The following is a 26,293-nucleotide window of genomic DNA, read 5'->3' as shown; positions in this document are numbered from 1 at the left end:
CCCTCTCCCACCTTCTCGCCATGTATGGGAACTAAGAGCGAAGAGTGGCAAGGCTGCCATTCACTCATTTCATGGCTGCGTTGATTCGTTTAATCATTCTCTGCCTGCTCTCTTTACCTCCTCTCCTCCATTCTATCCATCTCCATTCCGGACAGTTGCACATTGGTAGAAAGGTAAGCGCTACAATTTCTTCAATGCTTTGGCGGGGCATCACGGATAATTACGGCCATCAAGAGGCTACTGTGGCGATGCCCAGGTATTCCCAGAGTGCTTTGTGCTCACGCAACGTGATGCAAAGATCCAAATGAGTTTCTCGTATCGCCGTCCCTCTCCGGCTCGCTCCCGCTGTGCATATGCATGTTCTGAACCACCTCCCAATACGGCTTGCAAGACAACAGCAACAGTAGAAAAGCAGAACGAAGAGGCAAAGAAAGCTTCAGTTTAATACACGAGCAGCCATAAGGTTCCATTTGATGACCGAGCAAAACGAAGCGAAGTGCTGGTGCACAGGCCCACCTGCGGCGGAGCTCTCATCGTCAGGGAATATGAGGAAGCCCTTGCTCATGTCCGCTGTGAGAGGAGCAAAGATCTTGCTCGTGCTGCTGGTGAAACACAGGGGCTCCCCCTCCTCCTCCTCTTCTTCCTCTTCCGCCTCTTGTTCCTCCTCTTCCTCTGCTGCTGCTTGAGCTACAGGGGCAGACGGCAGTGGCTGCAACTTGGGCTCTGGCCCCGGCTCCGGCTGCACAGCGGGGGTCAGTTGCTGCTCCGCGAGCACTTCATGCCCCTCGCTGGCACCACTGCAAATGAAGGTGGAAAGGAAACGGATAAGAAAAGGATAAGAAATTAAACCGAGGGATCGATTGTTATTAGTCAGAGAAACCAACGACAGCATAGGGGAAATTGCATGTACAGTCGACCAAAAAAGTTTACGGACCACGAGATCTCAGAAAGTTCTAAATATACGAGTAGCCTTTAAAAGCAGCCAGTAAAACCGGGCATCCGAATGTTGTTCGCACATACCACTAAAGGCTGGAAATGGGAACACCAGGCTGCGTTTTGAGGCTGAGGCGATATTGAGCTTTTTGTCAAATGTCATGGTCCGTAAACTTTTTTGGTCGACTGTACTTATTCATTGAATTAATCATCGTCATCATCAGCCTATATATGTCCACTGCAGGACTAAGGCCACTCCCAGCGATCTCCAATTAGTCCCTGTCTTGCGCCTGCAAATTTCCTAGTTTCATCACCCCACCTAATTTTCTGCCGTCCTTGATCGTGCTCCCCTTCCCTTGGCAAACATTCTGTAACGCGAATGGTCCACAGGTTATCTACCCTACGCAATCACATGGCCTGCCCAGCTTCATTTTGTTCCCTTAAATGTGAACTAGAATATCGGCTATCCCCGTTCGCTCTCCAATCCACGCCGCTCTCTTCCTGTCTCTTAACATTATGCTTAATAAAATACTTAGTTGTCATCAAGTGCATAAAAGGACTTTGTATCTAGCCTATTCTGAAAACAAGTTCAAAAAGACTGGGTGGAAATGTGACCGCTTGAAGAATTACATTTGAAAAGACGGGGAGGGAGGAAAAAAAGAAAAATGTGAGACAGGAGGCGTTATCTTTGCAATATGCGTCGTAAAAATAACTTATTTTAAACATTGTGGTTGTAACATCACCCATGAAAGCAATTGAGGAGGGGCTTCTTTAACCCTTCAACATTAAGGTCACACAGCAATCTGTTCCACTTGCAACAAGCATGGGCAGGCAGAAACTACTACGAGCATCCGTAATGAAAACAACATAGCCCTTCCAGAGCTGCAAGCACCGAGCAACAATGGCTGTAGCAGGCAACAGGGATGCCTTGAGTGACATCACAATGCAAGCAGCCATCGACTGCCAAGAAAGAACAGTGGGGGGGTCGGGGAGTACACTTGCCTCAGCACATAATTGACGCAGACGACGCATTGTGGCTTGCTGCAGCTGCTGTTCTCGTAGATGAGGGTCGCCTGGGTCAGCACCCACACGCAGCCACCATTCTTGGCCAGGAAGCGGTACTGGCCTGTCTGGCACTGGCCTTTGGCGAACACTGCACAAAGAATGCATGCGCAATGAACATGTGAGCGATCCATTGGATCACTTCAGCTCAGCCGTACACTGCAGCAGGTAACAGGAATGCCTGCAGTACTCCGATACACAGTAGGCAATGCTTTGAAACCTAGAAAGACTTCTCTCATGGATTGAACTTGCAACCAAGAAATAGTGCATGACATATGAAAGATGTAGATATACGTCTTGTAATTCAACACAGCATTAAGACTCATACTTCTATATAGCAAAGTATGATGTAATTAATACATGAAACATGTTAGACATCCCTGAACAAGAGGCGTGACACGTCTCTGCAATCAGTGGCCACATAGTACTTCTTGTACTGGAAGCCTAAAGGTGCACAAATAATATGTGGTTTGATGTAACTGTACATCCACAAGCTGTAGTTCTAACATGTGAAATGGGTACTTCACATAAAATGTTGCAGCTCAAAAACAACCGCACTGTGAAATGCGTGAAGCGAGACTTCTGTGACTGTGCCACTTGCACAGCTTCCACATTGTTGCCTGCTAAGTATGAAACAGAACATAACTACAATGAAAGCTTAACTCGGAATCCATGGTGAAACAAAAGAATCGATATAATTGAAAATGTTAAGATATGGCATAACTATGCAACAGCATGGTAAAGAGAGACGAATGTGAGCAATACTAGCAGTGGCATTGTGTTATTTGCCTTTGTACTTGCCCTTATTGAGCCGGTATTTTTTTTTCTTTTTCTTTCCATCATGTGTTTGCACTGGCTTGCCGAATTCTCTCTCCTGTTCAACATATGATTAGATTGGCACACGAATCCAATAAATCTGGCATATAAGGTTAAGCTATAGTGTCATATAGACTAATGCACGAACAATAACTCTCTCACCCTCTCCTCTCCAAACGGTGTACTAACAATTGACTTTAATGCTTAATCATGGTAAAAGAAAAAAAGTCACACAGATGTGCAAACACAAAATAATAAAAAGATAGAAATACTTAGATACAACTGCAGCAGACATGCAAATTATGGCTCATGATTGAAGAGTCCTTGCTCTCTTTCAAAAAGCACAACAAACATAAGTCTTGCAAAATAAGAGACTAAACTTCTATTGGTGTTCAATGAAAATATGAAAGAGCATCAAGGGGTTTCCAAGCAAAGCCCCATAGACATTTTTGCAGTTTAAGTAGGTTTAGTCACTATTATGAGCTGTTGTAATTAGCGTCAAAAAATTTAAGTGACACCTTCCCAGCTGTGACATCAGCTGCAGAACTCCACTGTCGTGTGCCTGCTGCCCCAAGGCTATTTAATGTGTCTGACCGCCTTTACCTGCTCAAGTTATTGAAGCGTTTGAAAGAATCTGGTACACTAGAGTTTGTATACCTTTGAAACTTTAGTTACAAGAATTAGCCTTGTGCACCTTACGCTAAGGAGCTCTGACATGTGAGCATGTTTCAATTACGCTAAGAAGCATGGGGCTTGTATGCAATTCACATAACTGATCAGGCTGAGGAGTTGCTGTACACTGCACAACTTCTTGTGTTCACTGCCTTTGCTAAAATTTCATTTGGTATCTGCACAAGATGACGAGAACCAGTAACAGGTAATTTATCAGTTTGCATGTAATGGTACTGTCATGCAACTGTTATCCAATTTATCAACACTAAGGTTAGTGTACCAAGTATGGTGAGCGCTGGAGTAAACTGAAACACAATCTCAGCAGCAATGGTCCTTTTAGGCCTGTGCCAGCCTCCTAAACTTTGCAATGCTTAACTCTTAAAAAGGTTAAGCACAAATGTGCATAATGTGCTTGGTGTATGTGACAGTGATCTATGACAAAGAAAGAATAGACTAATGCCAAAACTAAGACATTAAAAGTCGTTTTCTTAGTGCTATACCCTTTGCCGATTAAGCAGTCCACCGACACAACAGAATCCCACAACAGCATGGAAGGCTCCACTCTCATGAAATGCGAGGTGCAGTATCAAAATGCCATTTTCAACCGTGAAAGAGTGGCAATTTGTAGACCTATTTTTATCACTTCTTGTGAGGACAAAGGCCATCTCAAAACGCCAGCAAAAGCGTGGGCAAAAATGCACACACGCCGACTGCTGAACTGGAATCAACAAAAAGAAAAGAGTAAGAAAAAAAATGCAAACTTGCACAGACAAGCAACTTTGCGATAGCAGTTCTGCAACGCCAGGAGAAAAAAGAAGAAGGGAGGGAACGTGAGAAAAAAAAAATGAGGAGCCAAGAATAAGACAAAGGAAAACATGTCCTCCGGAGAAAGAAGAAAGGGGAAAAAAAATGACCCGAGCACTAGACAGACGATTTGCAGAGGTAAAAGCTTGGACTGCGTCAGTGGCCAGAAGCGAAGCCCAAAATACACACTGCCAGGCAGGAGTGAGTGGCCCCTCGCTGGATGCCAGGAGGGAGCACCAGAGGGGAGACCATTAATAGGAGGAGGCAACGGAAGAAGGCATTCCATACAGACTGGCACGCTTTCAAGGCTGGAACCAAACGTTGCCACCAACGCTCTTGAACTTCCCCATGCTCCTCACACAGTCGCTATACCTGAATACTGCAGACAACGGCCCGCTCCCCCTCGCCCCACCAAACCTGCCCCCCCATCCCACTCGGAAAATAGCTTTGACTGATGCACACGGATATTCATGTCCGTCGACAATGTTCAAAACAAAACACCCCGAAAGGCTGCCACCTACACCTGTTTAGCTGGCAATTTATTACCTTCTATATGAGTCTTTCATTCCTATACGGCGCTACTGTTTTCAGAGTTTCTCTTGTTTCATTTCACTCATCTTGTTGCAAGCTTCTTCTATATTTAGCATTTCACAAACAGCCAGATGAACTATTTTAGAAAGATGGGCAGGAAATGACAGAATGATTGAAGCAGTATTGTGGAAGAGAGAAGGAGTGGGTCTCACAGGAGTAGAACGGACACCATGCTAATTGCCATATGAACAAGCAGTGTCTAATAAATGATCCGTGGCACCACGACTGTTGAGGAAATTATGAAAATTAAGACTGAAGATTCAGTGTAAAACTTCAGGTGGCTGAACCGTTGGAAGAAAATGTCAAGCACAAATTGAAGATAAGCTCCAGTTCCTGCGTCGCTGCACTCGAAAGCATGAAAAACAGGCTGCTCACATAATTGGTACCACTTTGATTGCTAACATGCATCAAGAAATTACAGTGCCATGTTGGTGAAACGTGTTGCAATATTGTTCACAATGTTCTCGCATTCCAATGTTCAGTTGGATGTTCATTTGCAATTGTGATTTAAAAAAAGAATGTTCTGCAAATGAAAATGGAGTGAGAAATACTGCGATTTAAACATAGAGAAATATTTTTATACATTGTCTTTAACATTTCCTGAAGCTTCAGCAGCGTTTTAAATATCTTAGATTGCGCAGCATTACAATGCTTACTATGCAAGACGCTTGAGCATACAATGCCTCCAAAGATATATGCTAAATAAGAATTAAAAAGAAAGCCTCACTGGAATGTTAGCAATCTGCTATACGAAGGTCGTTGGTGCATTAATAGAAGGTTTAATGACACTTGTACATATATAATTTTTCGACTCCTGAATGGTTATGAATTACAGGTTGATCTCGTCAAGCCACCCATCACGAGTAAAAGGGGAAAATGCGAAAGCGGGAAAAAAATTGTTTACACAACGCCCCTTTCGGTGGAGGGACTCACCCAAAACGGTCGATCTGGCAATTATATCCCAGGGTAAACTTTTTTTTTTTTTACTTTCAAAATGCTATCCAGCGAATATCCAGTGCCGCCGCTTCGAACGGTTGAACACGCTTGTAACGGCTCCAAGATGATGTGCTAGAGAACCGAGTGGAGAGGAGGCGAAGAGCCGTATCATCCAAGAAACGAGGGCCCTTATCAGCAGCGCCGGCTTATCGTCGCACCGCGCGAGAGGTGAGGAGGGGGAGGGGGTTGCGACGGGCGGCCGATATGACGCCTCCTCTCCTCCTCCTCCTTATCGCTGCGCCACGATGAGGCCACGCAACAAAGTGTTTTCGGCGAGATTGCTCGGCGCGCTCATCTCAGCATGCCGAGAAAAAAAAAATAAATAAATAAAACCACCGAGCCACGCGGGGAGCCCCCTTCCTCCGACAAAACCAACCAACAAAAAAACGCGTGCTGATGAAGAGATATTATTCCTTCCTCCAACAAAACACGTGCTCCAACAAAACAACTCGGCGAAAATTTCCTTTCGGCCGCTTCCTTCGGTGGCCGAAAACCCGCCTCGAGATCTACCGGTCTCCAAACACCGAATATGCAAATGCGATATCGGACGCCACCAAATAGCAATAGCAAGTCTTCGTTTCACTACAATGTGCTTCGGCGCCTTAATTCGAGTAGACATCGCCAATTTGAATATCGTTTAAAGAGATGCACCAATGAGGAACACTAAATCAAATCTAGGCTGATATCAGTATTCTTTTGAAACTATACTTTCGTCAATTTCGCGGTAAGAAGGTTATAAGAGAAGAGGAAATCAAGGTCAAACTTCCATCTATCGAATTTCGCGCCGAAAGCCCGACGCCGGTGCGCCAGTGTGACGTCACTGACAGTATCCGTGACCTCACGGCGCACTGATGCGTGAACACGAAGCCGTAGTCGCCACATTTCCTCAGCGCTTGCCTTTCTTTCCGGCCTGTCAAGATCCTTCTCGCGTTAAGAGTGGCTTTTTTAGGCGCTGCATCAGAGTGTTTTACTAATGCAGCTCGTTTATTTTAACGCGTTAGCGTAAGGAGCTTCTGAGTGGGATAGAAATGTATGTGTGAAGCGCGGGAAGCCAGTCACGTTGCAGAGGTAGAGATGGGATGGGAGAGCTTGGAATAGCGTGCGTGTGTATATATATATGTCGTTGAGTCGTTGAGTGGCTTGAGTGTCGTTGAGCCCCTCAACGACACTCTGCAATGTGGTGAACGCGGTTTAAAAGCCACGTAGATCCGGGACCTCAAAGAGGAGGCGCGGCGTAATACTAACGCATTTCACTCGCGTTTACCTCTAAATCGCCAATGCATTCTCGCCTCTTTATTATAGTGTCCCCCTCTGACACCTCGTAACACCCTGTGAAAGTACGAGGGGTCGGCCGCATCGTGACTGGCGACGAGGAAGCGGCAGGGCGTTCTTTATCGCATCGGCAGCGCTCGGCCAGCAGCGTGCAATTGTCGCCGTAATCCGACGGGAGCCGACCCTGTTCACCGAACGCACGCTTGAGGGCAGCACGATACCGCTGCGCAAGCGCTCCGTCACGTGGCATTTTTCATGTTTAGCGGACTTTCTTTGCAACCCGAAAAAAAAGGAGTACGTGAGACGTATCGTATTCTAAGGGAAACAACTCCACCCCCAGAAAAAAAGGAGTACGTGAGACGTATCGTATTGTAAAGGAAACAACTCCATCCCCAGAAAAAAAGTAGTACGTGAGACGTATCGTATCGTAAAGGAAACAACTCCATCCCCAGAAAAAAAGGAGTACGTGAGACGTATCGTATTGTAAAGGAAACAACTCCATCCCCAGAAAAAAAGGAGTACGTGAGACGTATCGCATCGTAAAGGAAACAACTCCATCCCCAGAAAAAAAGGAGTACGTGAGACGTATCGTATTGTGAAGGAAACAACTCCATCCCCAGAAAAAAAGTAGTACGTGAGACGTATCGTATCGTAAAGGAAACAACTCCATCCCCAGAAAGAAAGGAGTACGTGAGACGTATCGTAAAGGAAAGGAAACAACTCCATCCCCAGAAAAAAAGGAGTACGTGAGACGTATCGCATCGTAAAGGAAACAACTCCATCCCCAGAAAAAAAGGAGTACGTGAGACGTATCGTATCGTAAAGGAAACAACTCCATCCCCGAAAAAGAAAGGAGTACGTGAGACGTATCGTAAAGGAAAGAACTCGATCGGTGGTTTCTTAAGGTGCTCTACAAATCTGCTTATCATACTTAGAGTCCTGAGCCAATAATTAAAACGTTGGGTAATGAAACTTAATGAGTTACGGGGAAAAAGATTGTCTTAGTCACTACAGGCTATTGCGAATAGTGAGCGTTCGGTTCAATTCGCTTCCGACGCGCCTTTCATTTTTAAATTCTTGTTACAAGTTAGGTGGTACACCCTGTATATGGCCAAGTTCTCACTTTTCAATGTAATGAACTAACCTTTTCATGTTGTTTTTGACTTGCGCAGGAGCGAAAAATATATATATATTTTTAATTTACTGCAGAATTTCCCTCAAGAAATGATAGTGATGACGACGACACACGAACTTCGCAGCCTCTACATGCCTCCACATTAAGCCTCCTTTTCTTTCACCGAAATTGAGTTTGGGTTGCTTTATTTTTAATGGTTACGACAGAATCTTCATCTCCATTAAATCATGCAGGCTATCCGATCTGTATCTTTTGAATGGAACTTACCCATTATGAACTTTTGACCTCTTATTTTACACTTTAACCAGCACGATTCTTGGTCAATCCAGCAAAGTGGGTATGTGCCAGTAGATCACCAGATTCTGCATCTACATCCGCGCAGAGGGAATAAAAGTGATCCGCCGTCCTATCTTGCCATTTGCTTTCTCGTACCGATAGCGCATTCAACTTCGGGGTATTCGCCGAGTCAGATGGCATTATCAAAAGACGTTTAGTGATTACTGAAAAGAACAGAAATTATGGGGAATAACCAAACAAATAAAATTGATTATCACGAGAATGAATTCTCCGTCTCCCCTTTTCTATCTCATTTCCTATAATTGAGAGAGAGAGAGAGACAGAGTAAATTTTGTGAGCGAAGAGAGCAGTCAGGCAAATGTTTGCCTTTAGCCGTGTCCCCTAAGACAATCTGTTCATTGTCTTAAATAAATCAATAAAGAAAGAAAGAAAGAAAGAGAAGGGTTATTGGGGAAGAGCCCTCATTCCAAGGCCCTTATGATGGCGGTAGCGGCATCCATTGCCCAAAGGGCATCCACTGCAAAATAATTTACACCCTTAAAAGCGAATAAGGGTGTAAATGTGTATAACTTACACCCTCACATCCAAAAAAAGGTGTAAGAGTGAGTTATAGACCGATTTACACCCTTGTCCATTTTTAAGGGTGCAAATTATTTTACAGTGCAGGCTGAAGTACGCTGACACAGTCTAACAGACCTTTCAGCCTCTGTTTTCAATAACCCAACAATACACCGAATAACAAACAACCCATGGAGTTATGGACCGATTTACACCCTTGTCCATTTTTAAGGGTGCAAATTATTTTACAGTGCAGGCTGAAGTACGCTGACACAGTCTGACAGACCTTTCATCCTCTGTTTTCAATAACCCAACAATACACCGAATAACAAACAACCCATGCGACAGAGACCAATTAAACGAAGGTGTATCACATGCTTGTTTTTCTTTCTTTTTCAGCCGGACAGAGGTGCCAGGTAGGCTGTTTTTCGTTATTTGGAATGGCTAATTAGTGTCTCACTGCCCTTCGGATGGCGTTATTTTCCGCCCATTGCAAGCTAAACATCCTTAAAGGGGCGCTGTACCAGTTTTTATCCAAGTGGAGAAAGGCATTTGAAGTGAAAATAGGCTATTTCAGAAATGCTCTGCCGCAAAAAGTACTTCAACGCGTTCAGCAGAAGCCGAGTTATTGGCAAACACGGCCTCCGCTGTGCTCCCGTTCCTTCTTCAATGCCTCGCACTGCGAAGGCTACGGCGCAGTGAGGCGTGCCCGCAACGCTCCGCCTCCTAAATGTCACCGTGGCGCGCAGTTCAAATGTCATTTCGGATGTTAACGTAGACGCAACGACTACCGCCTTTACTGCCTATGATGCACTCAACATAAGTCAAACGCGGTTGTCCTAAGCGAGCCGCAGTGCGCTTAGCCAGTGGACTAGTGGCGGCACCTCGCGGCGACCGCAGTATCTAAGCCATGTAGCAAACCGCAGCTTGATTGCCAGCTATCGGCCAATAGCAGCCGTCTAAGGGAATGACGAAATAGTGCGTCCGATGACGAAATAGTGAGTCGAGAAGAGAGTGAGGAGAGTGCCTTCTGTTGAAAAGAGAGCGTCTGAGGGAAAGGTGACTTCTCGATCCGGCTTGCGAGCTCCACGCACCGCTTACGACAGCAAAACTTGGCTGAGGTGTTCACAGCAGCGTGTGCTACCCGCGGACTATGTTATTTCACCAAGCCCGAGGGGTGGTTTAGGGCTCCTTTAGTTTTCCAGCACAAGAAACAAAAAGAAAAGGGGGGGGGGATTACAGAAAAGCATACTCCACTGCGTCTAAATTGACGGTGTACACTGAAACATTGTAGACTGTTTCTTGCTTCTTGTTTTTGAGTGCAAGAATTGACGCGCTGAAAATGAAACGGGAATGAAAACTTTGCGTGCGTCAGTGTTGAAACGCTGTCCTGTCTACCGTTTGCGTTCCCACTTCTTTCTCTGTGCGCAAGTTCTTGCGCTTAAAAAAAAGAAACAAATCAATATCGAGCAACTATACAGATTTCCCATAACGTCGCAGCGGAACATCCGGGCGGCTGCGCGTCGCACGCCCATGCACGTGCACCGCAGGTGACCTAAATCGTGCCTCCAACCACACTCCTCTGCGCGCTCTTATCAGCTGCCCGGGGCTTCCCTCCAAGCTGATCAGCGGGAGCCATGTAGCAGGTACTTACGTCGCCGACGTCAACGACACCGCTCCTCCGATCACACCGAGGGAATTACACTACACGTACGCGAACGTCCGCTTTCTTCTCCTCGTTCTCGCAACGGTCGCAGGCAGTACCGACCACGCGTTTTATTGAAAATGCCGCCTAGTCCCGAGGTGTACGTCAGAGATAGAGAGAGAGAGATTAAAGGCAGAGAGGCCGGCCTGTGCTTGTAAGTAGAGCTGTGCACGGGCCGCAATTCTGAGCCCGCGCCCGGTCAGGGCCCTACACTACCACAGGCGGCCCGGACCCGGCCCGACCTGCAAAGCGTACAAGCATACTTTCGCATAAGGTACGCAGTCGAGATCGGGGAGCCCGATCGGTCCGTCCGAGACATAGAAAGCCTGGCCCGGGCCCGGCCCAAGCCCGAGTAAGAGAATCTCCAAATGGCCCATGCCCGGCCCGCGGGCCGGCCCGAGCCTGTGCACAGCTCTACTTGTAAGCCCCGGCCTGCTACTCTGCACAGGGGTAAAAGGAAAGTGGACAGAAAAGGCTGACGTGCGCTAAACTTCAAGAACTGCAAGGCTTGCAAAGCTGCTAGACTGCAAGAAGCTCGAGCCCCGTAGTCGATGAGGAAGTTTGGACGAATCTGCGGAAGAGCACGCGCAACGCCGCAATCCAAAAACGACTCCCGGAAGGTAATTGCACAGATTATAACTTCGTTGCACACATAGCAGGCAACGCTACGAATGCTGGAGGGGCTTATCTCACCGTTCGCATCCGCGACCAAGAAGTAGCGCGCCACGTGTGAAGGACAGACGTGGGTGGGGTTCATGTAATTCGATGGGACAAGTGATATGATTCGGCGGATTGAAGCGCCCTGCACGGACGGCTGTGGGTATGGTATGGTATGGTATGGTATTCCTTATGCGATGGCACACACCCACTGTGGGGGATTGGCCAGGATTTGGATGAAATTAGGCTATCTTTATAAAAAAACTGAAAATGGTAAAGCTAACTGGAGGAAATGAACAAAAATAAAATGTTTAAGAATTCAAGACAGTCTCTTTGTAGCAATTATAAAATCCTCCACGGTTGAGCAAATATCCCTGTGGCACTGTCCAAGAGAGGAGGCTCCTAGAGAAAGAATATTTATAATTGAAAAGCTCAAACTAAGCTGTGTAAATCTTGATTCTAGATTTTTTCTTGAAGAAGTGAAACGGCGGCAGAATATGCAAAAATGATCTATTGTTTCATCTTCTCCACCAGACCAGCCCTGTGACGATAGAAGTTTAATTTGGACCGTGAACTTCGTTTTCAAATACCGCGAGACGAAATGAAAATCGAGAATCCAGCGTCGACGCGGAAACGCACCACACTGTGTGGCGTGTTGATCCCCGTGTTTAGGCAAAGAAAACGGTTTTTTTTTTCTGCTTTTACCGTAACAATTAACGAATTAGCAAATGTGATGAGACGGTCAACTTGTCGGGGGAGGATATTACACGTGCGCCTCAAGTCTTCGAGCACCGTGCCTTGGACTACAGTAATCGCACCACTTCGCGCGCCTATCTATATGGCCCTTCCCCGCTATTCAGAAGCGAGGCGAGGTTATCGGTGCAAATGGAAAAAGAAAGAAAGAAAAAAAAGAAACGACGTTCTATCACTTTCGCTCGCAGTATTTTTTTTTTTCTCTCTTTCTCGCCTCCCTCTCGTGACAGCTGCCGCCACTCCTTAACGGCGCCGCTTCGAAAAGGCCCACTTCGCGAATTCACCGCTGAAAGGGAGGGTGCAACGACGAGAAGGCCGGGGCCACGAATTTGGAACCCCCGTCACAGAAGAAGCTGTGGCTCCGCACGGCCGCCATCGCTGGGTGGATGGATGGATGTTATGAGCGTCCCCTTAGGAACGGGGCGGTGGGTTGCGCCACCAAGCTCTTGCTACTATACTGCCTAATATTCTACCTAGGTTAAACAATGAAAAAATACACACACAAAAAAAGACACTATGAACTACCACGCCCAAATTTTCTGATCCCCTATTGCGAACTGTGCTTTTGTACGTCTCCGTGTACGTCTCCGTCTTTTGTCGTTTCCCTACTTTTCTTCTACTTTCGTGGTCGCGCGCGCCCCCTCGCGGAAGCACGAGATCGATTCGGTGGCGGATTGAAGCGCCCCGCGCGGACGGCTGTGGGTGGACCCCACAACGTCACACTAAATGCGTACATCGTCAAAAACCTTGAGAAGTTGACTTTTTAAAGCATTACTGAATGACATTTTCGATTGCCCCCAGCCCACCCCTCTTCCTGTTACATTAATGTTGGCGATCTCCAAACCCAGGAGAATATATATATAATTACGGGGTTGCGGGATCATTATCAAGACGGATTTACGCAGCGGGCGCTCCTTGGCTGCATCTGCAATGCCAGCTCAAGGCGAGGATGCTTCGGGCCCGTCAGTACCCAGCACCTCCACCAAAAATGTTACGGGGTTGAAAACAGTCAGACTTGTATTTACAGAATATTTACTATAATTATAGCAGCTGACAAGATGGTAGACAGCGCGCGAAGACCAGAACATCGTCTTCTACCGACGATGATTAAAACATCTTCTTCAGCATGTCACAATATATATACTGGAAAGTGTCACACAGCGAAATAAATAATTTACCACAAAAGCTTTTCCGAAGAAGTTTCGGTTTCGCTTCTTATGAGGTGTATGCACTTTTTCTCTCTACCTTAAGGGCAAATGTAGTGCAGATCAGTGGCTGTGTGTGGCGTGAGATCACAATTAGAAGGTATAGTCACGTGGGAACAGACCACGTGGCTTGCTCGCGGTCGTCTGCTACGCTGCATCTGCGCTGCGCGGTCAGATGTACGTTTTTCGCGTTTCTGAATCGCCTTTGCTTTACGTTCTCTGGAGTCCACTGACGTGTTCGACAAGAGAATTCATTTCTCGACTGTAGCGCTTGCGTGCTCGCGTATACGTCGTGAAAGACCGAGAAGTTGCGAGGGGCCACATTGGGTAGAAATTTCGACAAGTATTTTTTTAGATGCGTGTTGCGACGCCTTCTCTCGCGTACGAGCTGGTCTCAACAATACAATCAGTCACAAATGCGTGCCACTAGCGGAAGGCGCCAACGCCGACTAAAAGGTCCGGTCCACGAGAGCGTTCTAATTACCGTAACGACAAACCACGACGATTTTGCGTGTGGACGCTTTGAGATATTGAGCCGAACATTTTACACTACTGGCGTTCCTTAGGCTGAAATTCGCCCCCCCCCCCCCCCGTTCGTGCTCACTTGAAACTTCCACCGATACTCGCTTTGTTGGCTCGGCCATATGCGTTCTGCCACGTCGCATTCACGGGCGACTCGCGAAAGCAGCGGGCCACCGAGGGGAGCTCGAAAGGAAGCCATTTCTCACGAGCCGGGCCGGCGCGACCTTGCCGGCCACTCGTCGTCGACGCTTCTTCCGCCTCCTCCTCGTCGGGCAATCCTCGGCCAAATCAGACCAATGCGCGCAGCCCGCCAAGCCGCGTGAAACCCGCGCGCATAACACCGACACGATGCGTCCCCCCCTGCTCCCCCCCCCACCCCCAGATGTGGCCGTAATCATGCGCGTCCTTAAGTGAATACACAGTTTGGTGGACGGTTGATCGCTTGATTCGCGCGCTCAAAGAAAAAAAAGACCGACCCTTCCCCTGCCGGAAAATGGGGCTAAGCGAAGCTTGCCCTGTGCGCATGTGACCTTCGTCGATCACGCTTAAGTAATCCACAGGTAACGGTGCCGGATTGCTTCGGCCTTCCGCTCCCTTAGCTCGTGATCTTCTCGTTGCTGTCGGATTGCCAGGGTTAGGGCGGCACTAACAGCTAAATCGGCGCGCCTACGGCGAGCCCTTTCGCGGGCGAGTTCTCGCCGCCGCTCGTCGAAGGCTGCCCCTTCCTCGGGGGGAACACACAACGCGTGGCCGTCCCATCCGTTTTCCGAGAATGAACTGAACGGAAACGAAGCCGGCGCAACGCGCGCGCGAATCCCTTTCCTGCATTTTCCCTTCCCGGCGGAAGCGAAACAGCTCTGATTGGCTGCGCGCGTGGTGCGAGCGCGCGCCTATGCAGCTGGAATCCTTGCTAATGAGTGACTCGAGCTCCGGCGCCGGCAAAGCTGTCAAGTCATCAAACCGCCCTTTCCCGCATGCATCTACGCTGCTCTGGGAGCAACTGGGTTTTTGCGTGACCATATCGCCACCGAAACTTGTGAGAGAATACAAGCCTCGCTTGAAAAAAATGGACAGGCATAAGCTCGTTTAAACACCCACATTCTGCGTGATTATCTAGCGAAGCGACCGCGCTGCCGACGGGTATCGACTCCGCGACTTCGCGCTTGGCCGAAGAACGTCACGGCCGTCGAGCATGCATGCGGGATGGGAATTGACTGTACGATGGAGCGACACGAGAAAAATCTTGGAACCCAGCTATAAAAAGTATAAAGAAAAGGCTAATGGAAAGTAGGCCCTCATCCCACGTGATAGGCAAGCGGTAATTTCTAGCCGCCGGGCGCGAGCCGAGTATAGGTATATATCTGGAAGAGCACGGAGCGGACGGCGAGGGGGTCACTAAAGAAAGCTACCACGAACCAAGCAAACGCCTTGAAAGGTCCGGCAATCAAGGAGGGCCTATTTCCCAAGAGTCGCAACGCGCAGGTATACGCCCCCGAAGAAAACGAGGAACGGCATCAGAGGTGGATATACGGCTGCCTCATGACGTCATACCACGGCCCTCCTTTACTCCTATATAGTCTCTCTTTCCTCCTTGACGTTGAGTCACAACGCTGCTTCACGCTGTCGCGCAAAGTTTTGGTGACATCCGCCTGACCGCTAAGGCGTACGCGCTCCGAGTGGCAAATAAAGTTGTTTCCCTCTCTCTCTCTCTCTCTCTCTCTCTCTCTCTCTCTCTCTCCAACGTCAATCTACACACGCTCCCATCGAGGAACGCCGACCGAAGTCACGACCGCGACGCCAAGCGAGGCGGGTAGCACGGCTTCAGTGACGACTCGTCGTGGGCTGCTCGCCGACTGTTGTGCGGACGCAGCGATTATCCCGGCGGATTAGGCGCGGTGCAATCGCGTCAGGGATCAGCGGGAACGCCGCCAGCGGCTGCTATTTACGTACAGACGACGTGGGTGGACCACGGGGCGCGACTTGTGTATGTGTAGCCGTCGCGCGTGGCGCTCTTATAATGGGCTGTGGAAAGTATGTGAAAGAACCGCTGTGGAGGCAGTCTTTACGGCGACTATTTCCGTTACTGAGCACAGTATACGAGAGATGCGTCGATACCATAAATAAGAAAGCTTAGAATGCAATTTACATGACATTTTCTACTTCTAAAACCAAAATGTAAATAACCACACCCAGTACAGTATACTGCAGATACGCGGGTATATGGTTGTTATTTATCGAATGCACCGTCCCACTCGGTTACTACAAGCTCTAATTAAAACAGCTTTCATTTTCTTCTGCTATTGGCTCAAGCCTGTACGCCGTACATTCTCTTTAGCCAGGCTATACCCTGCATATTACTTTCATTCATTCAGAGCGAGACAGAGAGAGAGGTACAAGCTGTAACGATACGCTGGAGATGTTCGCCTGACATGCTACTCCAGGTGTTGGGCGATGATCATATATCCAGCGATAAAACGCTTAACAGCACATACAGTCACACATATGCTGAGACATTTACAAAGTTTCGTTTAAGGCTCGTGGCCCTCAAGAACGTCAGCATCGCTTTCGTGGCGCGTAGCGTGCTTTGCCGCGGTTCGAGAATGAGCTGCAGTTCCAAGCTCGAGTCCCGTTGCAGGTGTGTACTGCCGCCTCCAAGGACTGCCTCTCTGACGAGAAGCAGCAGAAGCTGCACAGAACACGTTGCAGGTCTTCGGGAGCGGTATACATACACAGAATATTGGCGAGCCCGTCAGCTCAATCTTGCACCTGAAGTAGTTCCGTGTGTTTATAAGCCACGTCTGATGCGGTGTAGGCACGTTTGGTTCTGTCTATCGAGGCCTCGCGGCGCGTAAAGGTCACGCGACGGATCGATTTTGTATCGGGGTCCGCGTACTGGTGGCTTATACATCTGTCTAGAGGGATCGCTGAAAACGCCAAGCGCGTGCAGAATACCAGTGTCGCCGATAAACAAGCCCTCGAGAGAGAGAGATAGAGAGAGAGAGAGAGAGAGAGAGACGGCTTACTCATTGTCCTACGTGCGACTTGAAGACGCACGACCCCTCCTTGCACTGTAGCAGTGGAACTAAACTAAATTAGCTGCCACGACCCAAGGGCTCGCCAAAGGAGGAGACACGTATATAGGCATCGCGGTAACTCTTTGAGGCTGACCTAATTCACGGACTACGTTGTACCTTATTGGCCGTCGACACGAGTGCACTAATAAATAAATTTTGAAAAACAAAGGGAGCTTGTTACTTAGATCACATAATATTCAACTCCACTAAGTGCATCACCTCGCAACTGCGCTCTTTACGTATACGATTGTTTCTCGCGATAAAAAAAGATACGACATTCCTTTATCTATAATCTGAAGTACTCTGAATGCCACTGTTACAGGTCAAAGATAATGCTGACTGCTTTTGCGTGCTCTTGTCGTGCTGCCTCTATCTATAGGGCAGCTTTTAAAAAAACCCAGCCACCTCCATCGATGTGGCGGGAAATTAATTTTATTAGCCTCTCGAAGTGCTCAGTGAAGGAGTACGTACGTTTATCTAGGTCATATATACGTGTGCGCACAACACACACACACACACACACACACACACACACACACACACACACACACACACACACGCACACACGACATCAGCGAAGGCAACGGGTCACAGCTTAGAACGTCCCCTCCGAACTTTGCTTCAATGGCGGCAAGGGACAGTGGGCACGTCTTTCTTTCCTTCTTAAATTATGGGGTTTTACGTGCCAAAACCACTTTCTGATTATGAGGCACGCCGTAGTGGAGGACTCCGGAAATTTCGACCACCTGGGGTTCTTTAACGTGCACCTAAATCTAAGCACACGGGTGTTTTCGCATTGCGGCCCCGTCGAAATGCGGCCGCCGTGGCCGGGATTCGATCCCGCGACCTCGTGCTCAGCATTCTTTCCTTCTTGACGGGATTAACTATAATATATGGTGGTTTCGGATTACGAGCTCCAGTAAGCGCCATCGCGAGAGGGCGCGTTCGCAGCTCTACACGCCGACGCGAAGAGAAAGAACCTTACATAACCGAGGCGCGAGCAGTCGAAACTACACGGACGCGCGCCGACGCGCGTCCGCGCGGGACGCCATGGAGCCGAGATTCGGCGCGCAGCCCAAACATGGCTAGCCCGCAAATTTCACGCTCCCGTGGAGCGAGTCGACACAAAATCAGCGAGCGCGACCGCAACAACGAGCGGCGAGCGCGGACGCGTGCTAGCCACCGGTGCGGCCCGTCGCGACAGCCGGGGTTCGCCCCCCCCTCCCCCCCTGCCCCCCTACTCCCTGACCAGGCAAGCCCGGGCGGCCGCAGGCCCTTGTTACGGGAGAGTCAGCCTTTTGTACGTTTCGCTGACCGTCACAAGGACGCGCAACCCGCCCCGCCGGTCGATAAGGCGCGCGCTTCGGGTGCCGAGAAAGGGAAACACACTCTCTCTCTTTCTCTCTCTCTCTCACACACACACTCTCTCGATACAGCTGCGCTCAGTGTTTACTAATAAACTGCCGTCCACACACAGCGTGCGTAACACGCACGCCCGCCCTCGTTAAACGTACACGTTCGTGTCGCCAATTGAAACGCGATTAAACGCGGCGAGAAGACACGCACTCTTTGCGCTCTTTCCACCGGTTTAATCACGCAACGTGCACTAACTAGACAGACTGCGTCAGTGCGGTGCGCGCTTCGTAGCTGAAAGGCGGCGTGTCATTGGAGTAGTGCTGCTGCTGCTGCCAGGAGACAGGTTTCTGCACGAATCTCGCTCGAACGAGATATCCGGGAATTCCGAGATATCCGAGACGTCGAAATTGAACACAGCTACATACCAGACTGGCGCAAGTCACGAACTGTAAGATCTGTAAGTGCTCGCTTACACGCTTGATAATATGACATCCACGAAAAAAAAGTAATAACAATGGGGAGGAATGTAACGATTATATTCCGATTAGTATTTCTTTTCGGTGCTTCGTCAGTGCTTCCAATTGGCCGCCGCGGCCGTTAGCGCCCGATAAGACAAGGAATCGAACCGAGCGATATCTTACGTCACACCGGCCCTGAAAGCTATATAGCGGTCAAGGTCTGATTTACAAACGGCCCGTGGCCGATGTGACTCATCAGTATCGACGACAACGCAACGAGCGCCGATTGGATAAACGAGCGCTGGCGGAAGGAACTCGCGAGCAGGCACACTTCCCATCGGTTACCATGACGTCCCGTATGTAGTAGAATAAATTAACGAGGCGACGTCAACGAGTGATGCTGTCGCTGTAGTGAAGTACCGCCGCCAGCCGAGAGTTAAATTTGAGCTTCCCCTCAACGTACGACTAACAGCCACCGCAGTACGACAGTTTACGGAATACCAGGCTACCGCGAAGACGCATAGGCGTGAACAGCCGGGCCGTGCAGTGTAACCTTGCGGTGTACAGCATAACCAGAGTAAATGCAGATTCACTGCAGCGACCAATTAATTGTGTTATGCATATAACTGCTGCTGTAACGAGTCGGAGACACAATCGTTAAACATGCAGCTCGCTTTCTCTTCTTTTTCTCGTCGAGAACAACGATGTAACAAAAGGACTTCTAACGTGTTATGGCTGGACAAAGCGTTACAAGATTACAACCAGCGTTGCCAATGCTCACGGCTACGGTAGCCCGGTATCCGATAAACGGTAACACTTTTCCAGAAGACAAGCTGAAACTCCCCACAGAGTGTAACACCGAAAGCCAACTGCAGGGTATCCGATAAAGGGTAATACTTTTTCAGAAGACGAGCTGAAACTCCCCACAGAGTATATAACACCGAAAGCCAACTGATGGGAACACGGAACTCCCAGAGACCAAAAACGTTCGCGCCTATTCGCAGGCTGCTTTTCAAGACGGAATGAAGCGTCTGCGAACAATGGCCGACACTGCAGGGAGCGCACGATTACACACCATAAGGCGCTTCTTTTAAGACTACAGAAGCATGCAGCGCGGTATATTAGCATGCTTGCTTGCTTGCTCCCTACACACCAGGACGCGTACACCCTACGGAGGATAGGCCAATTTAACAAGCCGGCGGTTAAACGGAGGAGCGACAATAAAGCTGTAAAAAAAAAAAAACACCCACACGAGACAGGGTGAAGTGGAAATTGCACGAAAGAAAAAAAAAATGAGTAGGCGGCAACATGCGAGCGGACTGCCGGTCTTCTTCCGTCTTTCGGCAACGGCCACTCATCTCTTTGTAGCAAGGCAATGAAATACGGACAGCGCTGCACCACGGGTTTGTCGGTGTCAAGAAAAAAAAATAATGAAAAGGAAAACGGCGCCGCGTTTGCTTCGTATACGAGAAAACGATGACCACGGACTCTCCCAGAACGGGGGCGCGCTCAACTGGTTGGCTGCGAGTTGGCAGAGTGCCATCCGCGGAGCGAACGGGACGGATGCCCGGATTCGCGTGCGTCTATCCATGTGCCCCGAAATTCGAATTGGTTCCGCCACAGCTCTGGCGCGCAAATGGGATAGACGCTCCACGTCGAGTATAGGGAGAAGAAAAAAGAAAAAAAAATCCAGGCACTCTGGAGAAACAATGGAGCTTGGTAATAGGATAGATGTTGCGGGAGCCGTCCATGTGGCGCCGATTCGACCAGAAAAACCCCGAAAAATGGTGCGCGCGCCGTTTGTCAAAAGTCCTGCCCCCCCCCGCGAACGTTTTTTTTTTTTTTTTAAATTCGGGAGCGAAGTCGGCTCCGAGCTTCGCGAGTGCTGAGCCTATATGCGAAGTGTTCGAAAGATGTGAAAAGGCGGGCGCGTCGGAGTTCCATTCGCAAATGATATACAAAAAAAGAAGTGACAGTTTCGCACCGCAATGTGGCAAATGAGAAATAAACTGAGAGTATCAGGTACAGTCGGGCTGCAGCTTTTGTATACGACACAGTTAAGCGTGTTACTGTACTAGTTAAGGCTTGAGGATTAACTACACGATTCGTTGGTCGTCGTTATAGACTCCCGGCATGTTCGCAAAGTTACGTTTCATTTTATGCTCCTCGATGAATACGTCGAACGAGTTCGCTGGCCGTAGTAGCTTAGAAGGCCTGCCCGAAAAGTATCCCACCATACTCCCGGGGAAAAAAATTATATAAAAAGAAATTAGAAGCGTCGTCTATTGTTTCCATCGTCCTTCAAAGAATAGTTCCCTGCTGCTTCCACACATACAGAGAGAGATAGTCTCACGCTTTCTTTTTTTTTTTCCACTTCTCGAAAACAGTCCTGCAACCCCTCCTCTGGAAAGGCTGATAGGACAGCCACCCGTCACGTGATGTGCCCCTTCGTGTTCGAAAGTGCACTCCTTCCAGGTGCCTTTCGATTTCTGTGCACAGCCCAATAATGGAGCGAGCTTACGTCCAGGGACTAGGGAGCTTGAGGGAACACCAAAATACTATGCCGTGGAAAAGAAAAAAAAAAGAGAGAAGAAAAAGAAAGACGGAATCGCTTGAGCCGAACGAACAGGGCTATACTATCCCGGTGCAGTTGCCAAGTCTTCGAATTCCTATGTCAGAATCGTTGGCAAAATTTTGCTGGCACCCGCTGTGTGCCCAAACTGTCTTAGAAGAAAGAAAAAAAGGGGGAGGGGGTCATTCGTAGCACCTTTGTGGACATCCCCAGCTGAGCAACTTCTCTGACAGTGAGCCGACGATGCCTCCCCTATCGTACGCGTTCGGACTTCGTAAACAATCGCACCGTTATGGCCTGGTTCAAGGCCTCCCACATATAGGGTGGCTTCACCCTCCTCGAAATGGGCATGGGCAGGACATGTAATGAGGAGGGAAGATAACCGATGGTCATTAAGGGTTACGGACTGGATCCCAAGGGAAGGGAAGCGTAGCAGGGGGCGGCAGAAGGTTAGGCGGGCGGATGAGATTAAGAAGTTTGCAGGCACGGCATGGCCACAATTAGTACATGACCGGGGTTGTTGGAGAAGTATGGGAGAGGCCTTTGCCCTGCAGTGGGCGTAACCAGGCTGATGATGATGATGACCCTCCCCGGATGTCTGGCCTTTCTTGAAGCCGGTTGTACAACCCAGGTTTTAATATGCTTCGTGACCGCACAGCTATCTCTACAGACGCTGTTCGCATCCTCCGAATTGCTCCTGCTTGGCTGTCACCAAGCTTTGGGCATAAATTCACGCATTATCTTCGTTGAATTTGTTGCGCGATTTTGCTACTCAAGATCGCACCGAGACGAGATGGCAGCACTAAACACAACTGCTCCGACGCAACAGTGCACGCAACTAAGGGACCCACCCACCTACAGGCTACACCATTGGCCCTCCCCTCCCACATCGCACAATGCGCCCCCCGAGGCATCATTCTCAGATAGATAAGGTCGGACACTTGTCAGGTAGGCCTTGTATCTCCACAACACAAAACCGGACCACACTCGCAATGTGTTCTTTGTGTTTCTACCGCTAACTTTTCTTCAACAATATGTATTGTTTTCCCCCCACCCGTTTAGAGCAGTACAGGGTAGCCCAACGTTTTATGGGTATCTATAAACGTTGGGGTATCCAGCCATACAACAGTCGTGGTCAACATTCCTGTCCTCGCTTCCGTTCTCTCGGTCCATCTCACCTGCGGCAGTATAGATAAGTGGATATGCGGGCGCGCTGACGATAACGAGGTGGCAGGTTCGGATGGGAGCGCAATGAAAAAAATAATAATAGAAAGCTGGTTTATACCGTGCATTGGGACGGTACGTTGGGTGCACGTTAAAGAACCCCAGGTTAAAGACCCGCCCCCAGCCCACACACACACATATTGTTTCCTTTCTTTTTTACTTTTTTCCCCTCCCGATGCCTTCACAGCCGACACTATAGCAGCGCGGTCCGTTGCCTAGCAACACGCACATATCCGCCACCCGCATGATGGCACAGCGCCGATAACATCGGTGATCGATTGCTCACTATTGCAGCGAGGTTCCACATTACATACCTGAAATATGACCACGCCGCCCGCTTCATCACATCATCGGCCGGGTCGCCTTTCCTGTCGCGGGTTCCCGGAATACATACAGGGGCGGAATATATATATATATATATAATGCACACGAAAAGTGCTATAGACAAAGACGACGACCAGGAGAAGAGGCCTTGGCGAGTGGCTGCTAATCACTCCGCTCGACAAAGTCATTAGGGAGCTCCAGACCGAGGCAGGCAAACAGCTTTTCGGTTTCGGGTAAATCACGGACGGGGAAAAGCAGCAAATTCAGCAGCAGAAGAAGACACACTCGCTTTTCTCCGACGCTGGAGCGCGCTTGCTGTATGTGATCGGCACACTTGCTCTTCATAAAACTTGTTTCTTTTTAAGCTCCAACTGTTCTCCAGCGATAGACTACTCTGAGGGTGTCGTTCTTGTTGCGTAGTGAAATGGGGCAAACTACTATGGGGGATCGGCCATGAATCAGGCGGTGAAAAAAACTATTACTGTAACTGTCCTTTTTTTTTTTTTAGGAAAGTAAGGTGAAATAAGTAACTTTTAATTGTGAAATAAAATGTCAACTGCCACAGATATGAAGGCTAAAATGGTCTGAATATTATTGCACCGATAGTTGTAAGCACAAGAATAAACAACCTTAGCGTGCAATTCGTTCTGTCTCGCGCAAATGCAGAGGGCACCACGAGTGTACCCGAGGCTATTATAACCCAGTACGGCAGTTCAAAAGAAAACGATTTCCGGAAGAGTCAAATTGAAGCCAAGATGCCGGAAGAGTTGCTTCTAAAAAAAAAAAAAAATTCTTGGAAATCGTCCGTTGATCGACCCTGTGGAGGCGGCTGAAGTGGAGAGCGCGCTATACAATTCCCAAAGACGGTTCTTACCATGTTCTTCTACATTTTTTAACCGCATAAACACGAACATTAACCAATGCCACGTCGCTGGCGCACATCTGCATCAGACGTTTCGTTTGAGCTATATGCATCATCATCATCATCATCATGGCTACGCCCACTGCAGGGCAAAGGCCTCTCCTATACTTCTCCAACTACCCCGGTCATGTGCTAATTGTGGCCATGTTGTCCCTACACACACACACACACACACACACACACACACACACACACACACACACACACACACATATATATATATATATATATATATATATATATATATATATATATATATATATATATATATATATATATATATATATATATATATATACACACACACACGGCCAGTGGCAATCAACGGAGTATAGACACATTCGTCAACGCATTTCCCCGCATGCTGGCGTCACGAAGCCATCAGTGCTGCGTCCTCCCCACCGCCTCCCCCTCGCCCCCCCCCAAAAAAAAACAACAAGAACGAGGCGAGCCAATATAGGGTTGTCCGACCTAACTTTAGTCAAACTGTTGAAAAAGAAAGAAAGGAAAACAAAAAACGGTGCAAGACCCGTGTTCTGTGCGCGTCGCGAATGTACGGCCAGACTTTTCTTTCAAGAGGGAAGCGGGCCTCCCTTACTTTTATGGCTTTCTCTTTCACTGGCCCCCCGCGGACTCCAAGCTGTGCGCGAGAGAAAGGACCCCGCTCCCTCCGTTCGGTTCCTGAAAGAAACCCAGTGACGACGCTTCGGGGTGGTCGGTTGTTTCCCGTGCCTGGGGGCGGCGACGGGGAGAGAAACCACAGTTGGAAAAGCGCGGGACGGGCAGACTCGCCCCACCAGCCCTAGAGACCGGACCACTTTTTTACGGGGCTAAAACTGAACGTTTTTGTGTATTTTTAACTTGCTTTTTTGACCTTCTCAGTGTAATTAAAGTTTGTTTTAAATGTTCAACTGCGTTCGACCCGTTATCTAGCTGGACAGCGGACGCTTTGATCCCGTCAAGTGCGATCCGCGAGGCCAGCATAGTAAAAAAGTGAAGTCGACTGCCATCGGCCGCCAACTCAACATCCGCTGCAGTGGAATACGTCGCACGGCAAGACCTCCGGTTGGACCATGACATCCGCCTACTGCAAGGACACGGCATCGCCTACAAGTTGAGCAGCTGACGGCACACAGGGCAACGACAAGGTGGGCTCGTTTCAAATTTCATCGCGCAGCTTAGCAGGCTTCACGGCATACGTCCGCTTTGAGTGAGATACGTCGTGAAGCACGCACGCCAAAATGGATCAGGACAAGCTGACGCCTGAAACGTCTCAAATTATGACAGCTGAGCATGAAGCTTCCACGGCAAATATTCGACCACAAAGAGCAACTACGTTTTCCATGAAAGCCAAAGAAACGTATGAAACGAGCCGCGAAGAGCACTGCCGGAGAATAGACGCTGCCTGGAAGAATGTGGAGACAGCTATTTTCAAAGTGTCATGTGCAAAAGAGGAAGACGTTAACAACGCCGCAACGCAGCTTCGCGCAAGCTATGAGCGCTACGAACACGTCGCAGCCAGATACTCTACCTTCCTCGCCAGAACGAGCAGATCTGAAACCCAGGAGGAATTGGAACTTCAAAAAGCAATCGACGCAGATCGTTATGTGACTGTGAGCGACAAATTACGTGAGGCTTCAGAACGAGAACGCGACCGCTTACAAGAGGTAACGTCGCAGCACTCTCTATCGGCCCACTCAAGCGTTTCTTCGAGGTCACGACGATCGGGCTCGTCAACAATCAGCCTAGCCGCCGTACAAGCACGCGCACAAGCTGAAGCCGTCCGGGCCAGAGCAGAGTTTGGTCGCAGAGAGGCCGCGATGCGTATTGAAAAGGCAAGGATTGAGGCTGAATTGGATATTTTGCAGCACGAAAAAGAAGCGGCAGCTGCAAACGCACAGGCGAATGCGCTCGAGGCAGCCGTGGAGCAGGATGGCGGGGAGCGCATGCGCACGCTCCCTCCTGTGGACCGAACGCTGCAGACTAGGAGTTATATCGATGAGCAGCAAGCCCTACGCAACTCTGCGCTCGTGTTTACTGAGGAGGCCGTTACCAACTCAAGCGACGACGTAAACAATGCTCGCACGTCGCCGAGGGCCAACACAGCTGCGAATAATTCGATGTGTCTGCGAGCTGATGAACGTCCACCTGACTACGATGCTGCGCCTAACAACCCAAGTTGTAAGCATGCTGGAGCTACGAGTCGTCCTATGAACTTACGAGTTGTTCCGCAGCCGCTTGTGCACGCCCCGACACACAACAGTTCAAGCTCAGAGCTAGCCGATGTCCTCAAATTCCTGTGCCGCAAGGACCTTGTTTCAAGCGGTCTTATCAAGTTTGATGATCGACCTGAGAACTTTCGCGCTTGGAAATCATCGTTCAAAG

At 48.9% G+C, this 26,293-nt stretch overlaps 1 protein-coding gene across 1 annotated transcript in view; it reads right to left on the bottom strand.

The window, feature by feature from the left end:
• Window positions 1-26,293, bottom strand: part of LOC139047730 (hypoxia-inducible factor 1-alpha-like) — a 250,417-nt gene that overhangs the window by 15,081 nt on the left and 209,043 nt on the right. Inside the window, exons 7-8 of the mRNA XM_070521744.1 lie at window positions 1,936-2,086; window positions 517-797 (exon numbers count right to left, since the gene is read on the bottom strand). Coding sequence (XP_070377845.1) covers window positions 517-797; window positions 1,936-2,086 — 432 coding nt within the window. The remainder of the gene's footprint in view (window positions 1-516; window positions 798-1,935; window positions 2,087-26,293) is intronic.

Source organism: Dermacentor albipictus, chromosome 7, assembly GCF_038994185.2.
Source record: "Dermacentor albipictus isolate Rhodes 1998 colony chromosome 7, USDA_Dalb.pri_finalv2, whole genome shotgun sequence".
Lineage (NCBI taxonomy): Eukaryota > Metazoa > Arthropoda > Arachnida > Ixodida > Ixodidae > Dermacentor > Dermacentor albipictus.
Note: the sequence above shows the minus strand (reverse complement) of the source record. Positions and strands in the feature narration are given on the sequence as shown.